The 6,231-nt window shown below is 39.8% G+C and overlaps 1 protein-coding gene across 1 annotated transcript; it reads left to right on the top strand.

The window, feature by feature from the left end:
- Positions 1-403: 403 nt before the first annotated feature.
- On the top strand, positions 404-1,381 carry LOC132227044 (olfactory receptor 4Q3-like). Its single transcript, XM_059681743.1, has one exon. It carries the CDS (start codon positions 437-439, stop codon positions 1,379-1,381), a length of 945 nt encoding a protein of 314 aa, XP_059537726.1. The 5' UTR covers positions 404-436.
- Positions 1,382-6,231: the final 4,850 nt, after the last annotated feature.

Raw genomic sequence — 6,231 nt, 5'->3', positions numbered from 1 at the left:
ATAAACAAAGAATAAAACTCAGGTTTAATTCCTTGCCTGAGGTCACTCCATTGGTGCATTAGAATCAAGCATTGGATCCAGATACTTCATTCCAGAACTCTTGTCCTTAAAGAATATGATTCTATCTATTTAAAAAGTGAAATTATTTTTATGCTATCATCACCTCATGCCCAGGTCATTGTCTGCCTTCCTAGTGTGTTGTAAATACAATTTAAAGGCATTGCAGGAATAAAAAGTTGGAAGGGATACAAAATATTCCTCCTATTTATACAGAAATGTACATTTCCTACCTCACAGAAGTTGCTTAAGTTTTCGGTCTTAGAATATGATTTACAAACACCAGATTTGAAATTTGATGACTTCCCTCCCTTTTGTCTAACATAAACCTCTCTTGTTCCAATTTAATTCTTCTAGGTCACTTGGTATTCTTGACTTAATGAAAACAGAAAACAATTCAGAGGTGACAGAATTTGTTCTTCTGGGCTTATCATCCTCGTGGGAGCTGCAGCTATTTCTCTTCTTCTTATTTTTGTCGTTTTACATAGCTATTGTCCTGGGAAACCTCTTGATAGTGGTAACAGTGCGAGCTGATGCCCACTTACTCCAATATCCTATGTACTATTTTTTGGGCCATCTGTCCTTCATTGACCTATGCCTGAGCTGTGTTACTGTGCCCAAGATGTTAGGGGATTTTCTACGGCAGGGCAAGGTCATCTCTTTTCCAGGATGCCTAGCTCAAATCTACTTCCTGCACTTTCTGGGAGCCACGGAGATGTTTCTGCTGACAGTCATGGCCTATGATAGGTATGTTGCCATATGTAATCCTTTGCACTACCTAACAGTCATGAACTGCCAACTCCGCTTTCAGTTGGTTTTTGCCTGCTGGTGTGGGGGCTTTATCCACTCTATCACACAGGTCATACTGGTCATCCAGCTCCCCTTCTGTGGCCCCAATGAACTGGACAACTTCTACTGTGATGTCCCACAGGTCATCAAGCTAGCCTGCATGGACACATATGTGGTAGAGGTACTGATGGTCTCAAACAGTGGTCTGCTGTCTCTTGTCTGTTTCTTGGTCTTGCTCTTCTCTTATGCTGTCATCCTCATCACCCTGAGAACTCGCTTCCGCCAGGGTCAGAGCAAGGCACTCTCTACCTGTGCCTCCCACTTAACAGTGGTCAGTCTGATCTTCGTGCCCTGTGTATTCATCTACCTGAGGCCTTTCTGCAGCCTCTCTGTGGATAAGGTGTTCTCCATCTTTTACACGGTGGTCACACCTATGCTGAACCCCCTCATCTACACACTCAGAAACGCTGATATGAAGAAAGCCATGAAGAAGCTGAGCAAAAAGCATGTAGCGTCCTGCTTGCTGCCCTGTTAAAGGATGAGCAGGAAGAGGTGATTTAGAAGCCATACTCTTTCTTGGGACACTTAACTCATCCTGTACCTGAGTACATGCATAAAAATCAATTTGGTGACTTTGGTAGAAAAGAGAAACCAGCATAAAATTATTGCTCTTGATTATAGTTGGAGATATAGGTGACTGTCTCAGGTGTTGAATATTAAGCAGGGAATAGAGGAGTGCTTACTGCCCTACAAAAAATAGCAGTAATTAATCGAATACTAGAGGCAAGAGGATGCTTTGAAAGATCAACTCTTCTATCCTTTGCCTATTAATAGTCTTCCTTTATTTAAGAGTCTCATGCTCTACCGACTGAGCTAGCCAGGCACCCATCTTCCTTTATTTAATTCATTTTACTTTTAAACTCTATTCAAGTGAAAGAAGATAATACATCTCCTTTGGTGTCCTGATCTCCAGGGTTTGGTGTCAGGAAGTTCCTTCTGATGTCTCATCAGAGTCTTTTCAGAAGCAGTGTGACTCCCTTTTGTCTTGTCTCTAACGGAGCCTGAAAACATCACTAACTCCCTGTACAGGAATGTTCACCCAGGAATTGTGCTCTGTATTGTGCCAAGTTTTAGAAATGCAGTTGAACAACTCACAAAGTTTATGTGTGAAAAAGGGAGTCTGGGAGTATTGGTTGATGGCAGCTTTTTAGTATTCTGCTCTAAAAGAGGCGTCCCATTTCATCTCAAGGTTTTCTTTGAGTGGAATTAAGGTGAGGGAAAGTTGATAACCTGACTCTTTAACTGATTATAATATTTAAGAGTTACAAACTCTAAAGAAAAAAAAAGAGTTGTCCCTGCCCTTAAGGTTATCATAGTTATTACCTCTCAGTCTCAAAAGTGCTTTGAGGAGTAGATAATATTATTCAACTTCATTTTTATAAATGAACTCAGATTTGTTAAGTGTTTTGCCCAATATCATTTAGAAAAAGTGTAGTCAACCAGGAAAGCCAGTAACTATATGGTTAAGATTAAGCTAATATATTTTTTTTCTCCACAGAAAGAGTATTTATCCCAAGTACATGGACTTATCACTTAATTTTGACTATATCTGTATAGGAGCTCCAGAACTAGGATGTCCCTAAAAACTTTCCCTTAAACATTTATATTTAAGGTTATCTATTTCTGATATAAGACTCTTTGCAACTTTATGGCTAGTGAAAGGTATTTATTTACTAAATAATAATATAATGATGCACTTTTAGGAGTATTTTTATATTTGCTTTATTTCCTAATCAATTGCTATGGAGAAACTTTTCTGATTGCTTAGCTGAAAAACATACCTTAGAAAAAATATTCTTAAAATCCACCCAATACTAGGATTTTACTATGTAATTTGTAATACCCTTCAACACATAAGAGCTTTCTTTACATTGAAGTAAGGAGTGGACTTTCATTTTTGTGCTGGAAGTTAGCGGCTTTATGTTTAAGAAACCATGTATATATCTGTATGTATATGTATATGCATGTATTGCTACAGAAGAGCTCTTCACAGACCAGGAACAAGGCTACCACTTGGATGATTTCTTTAGAGAATGAGTGAGGGTGAGAGTGGCATCCCTGGTATGGATCACACTCTCCTCTTTCTTGTTCACTTCACAGCATTTCCACAGAGATCCACTGCACACAGTTAGCATCCAGAAGAGGAGACAGGAGGAAGCTGCCAGATAGAAAGTGCTGCGACCTGCGCAGTGGGTTCAGGATCCGAGGGAGTGGCCAACACACAAATGAAAATGCTGTACAAGTGTGTATTGTACCCCATGAATCACACAAATGCCGCAGGAAGTCAAATTAAGGAGCCACATTTATTTCAAAGCCGGGACTATGAGGGGGAAAATTGCTCTCCAAATCTCGTAGTGCCCCCTTGGCCGAAACATCAGACTTATATAGGCAAACATCACAAAGGTATTGATTACATCTCAAGGTTTGGAATGAGTAACCTGGTTTGCAAAAAGCAGTTTGTTACAGAAGCTTAGATTGAGCAAGTTAGTTATCTTACAAAGATTAATTATAGTTTCAGGTCTTGGGACAACTGAGTCAACGGAAACACATTGTCTGGAGCCATTGAGGCCATTTAGAGTAATTGTGCTGTCATGGTCTCCAGGTGCAGAGGAATGTGTTTCAAAAGACCAGTAAGATCACTATCAATGAGGGTATTCAGACCACAATCAATGGAATATTCAATCAAATTGGATAACTTATATAAGTTCAGAAAATCAAAATAACTTATCTATTATTTTAGCAAGCAAATAATTACAGAAGCCAAATCAGCAGGGTTAAAATATTAAACAGCAATTTTTACCCAAGCATGGTTGCTACCATGCTTCACAAGAAATATGAATTTAGAAGGCATGGGGGGTGGGGCGGGGGGGGGGGGGTGAAACAGGTGGAGACCTCTTTCTTGAAGAGGCACCCGGGACTTCTGGCCTGGTCTGCTTTTTATTTACTTGAATACACGTTTTTCCATTAGCAATGCATATAGGCACATCAAAGGTAAAGTTTGGTAAACAGCATAAGGATTATCAAGTTAGGAAATTGCCTTGAGCCACTGAGCACACAGCAGGGCAGTATTATGCTGATTTTCAGCTCTGCTGAATATCAAAGTCCATTGGCCTTCCAATGGGTCTTTTTGAATTAATATGCTAACTACTGTTTGCTTTAGCCTCCAGCAAGAAAGGAGCACATGGGCTGACAGGAAGGCTTAAGAGATGCTGTGAGCCAGCCAGGCACATTGCAGGAACAGGCTTTCTTGTTGTATCAGCTGACTATAAAACCTCCTTTTCCTAATGTCCCTCTTTCATAGCAAAACTTAAGTTCTTAGGGAATGATTTTAAATGTCTTGTTGATAGCTGGGATTGGTAGCATAATATTCAGAAAAACAAGAACTTTGTATATTCCCTTTGGCATTTTCAATCCTCCAATACTTATTTGATCAACTTTCTTTGTTAATTCTCTTACTTAATAAGCTGATAACATTTATGTTCTTTAGACTGTACATGACTGATATTATCTATAGAGTTCCCTGCTCAAATGCTCTGAGTGAAGAATGGACCTTGAAAGAACTGACTCCGTTCTGTCCCCTTGCCCTCTATCTGAACCATAGGCATTCCGTTTTATTCCCATAAATTTTGTTAGGACTGTCTTTCAGGCACAGATGGTCCATTGACCTGTTAATTCCAGGATGTAACTAAACCAGATAAGTAACTATGCTATTTCTAGCTTCTGTAGATATACTTGCTTGAATAATGGGAAAATAAAAGCGGGCGGGGCGGGGGGCGGGGAGGGAAGCTGGAAATCTGAGCTTGTGACGGAAATCTGGTGTACATACTTATCAGTCTATGGTCTGGTCACTGCTCCCTCTTAAATCATCTATCTTGCAGGACTTGTTTGCTTAAGCATTGTTATCATATTGAAAAGGCCATAAACTATAATACTCCCAGACGGAGTTGTCAGGGCTGATGCCAGGCCAGGCCTTGAGATCGGGTCTCACGGCACCAATCCTAGAGTTTTTTTCCTCTTTTTGCCTTTATAAGCTTACCCCTAACCTCATTTCGGGAGCGTGAGGTTTGGAGTGGCGATAGCCCTTTGTGGTCCCATCGCGTCAGCTTTGAAATAAAAGCTCCAAAATTCGACCCTCTGGCTGTGGTGTCTCTCTGAATTTCAATATAACATAAGCTCACTTCCAGGATCTGCCTGAGTCTCTTCCTTGGGCTTGTCCTCCTGAGGTTGGATCATGCTGATGTGTGTACACCTGTAGCTGAGGGGCACTGTATGTGAAGTGTGTGGGTAGAGCCATCTGGGATGCAGAGTCCACATTCATACATGGGGACTTCTTGTGTTGGGATTTGGAACCAGGAGAAGAGGCGGGCTGGGGACTGAGAACCAACGCTTGCTCTTCCCACACTGCCATGCCTGTTGTATATTTCAAGGAGTCTAAAGGTTTTAAATTGGAAACTGGATTTCCAGTAATTACAAGAGTATGAGAACACTATTCTCTCAGTATGTTTTCAGGCTTTGTTAGAGACAGGACATTTAAAGTTTGTTACTTTGATTTATAGTTTTTAGACTTATGTACCTGGGTTCCATTTATATTCTTGCTCTGAGTCCCACAGATACTTGGGGTGGGTCTTCCCCTTCTTTCCAGCTCTTGTGGTCCGTGGGCTACTGAAATAACTAAAAGGAGACAGAGACAAGCCTGCTTTATGTGATCATGGGAGGATTATTGACTTCATATTTTCAGAGCACATGGGAATTAAGAATGAACATTTATAGCCTAGCTTCAATGAGCCAGTAATAGTGAGGGAAATAATAGTAAAGAGGCCAATAAGAATAAGGAAAAGTAGTGTTTTATTTGTTATTGTTGTTGTGTTGGGTTAGTAGTCCAATACAGCAATACTTAGAACCACTATACCACTCTCTTGCCCCAACTTTGAGTAAATTGTGCAAAATTATATGAAAATGACCTAAATATTTCTTAAATAGTTATTTACCAATTACCCTTTAATATAGTTTTATAAGGAACAATTTACTGGGGATTTTTAGGAGGAGAAGTTTTTCCCTTTAAAATTCTTAGAAACTAGGAACTATTATTGGAAAGAAATCAGCATGCCATCACATTTATCCCTAATTTAGAAAAAAAACATTTCCTGGGAGATGTTCTTCTAATAGATAACTCATAGTGATTTTTTGGATGTTTTAATATTCATTTTAATTTGTTATCCATTTATTAATCTAACAACTGTTTGCTGAGTGACTTTTATATTCCTGGAAATGTGGGAGACATCTTTTCATTTGGGTGTTCCCCCATGCGTCAATAGACCACTGAAT

This window comes from Myotis daubentonii, chromosome 1, assembly GCF_963259705.1.
Source record: "Myotis daubentonii chromosome 1, mMyoDau2.1, whole genome shotgun sequence".
Lineage (NCBI taxonomy): Eukaryota > Metazoa > Chordata > Mammalia > Chiroptera > Vespertilionidae > Myotis > Myotis daubentonii.
This window is presented reverse-complemented; position numbering and strand designations above follow the sequence as displayed.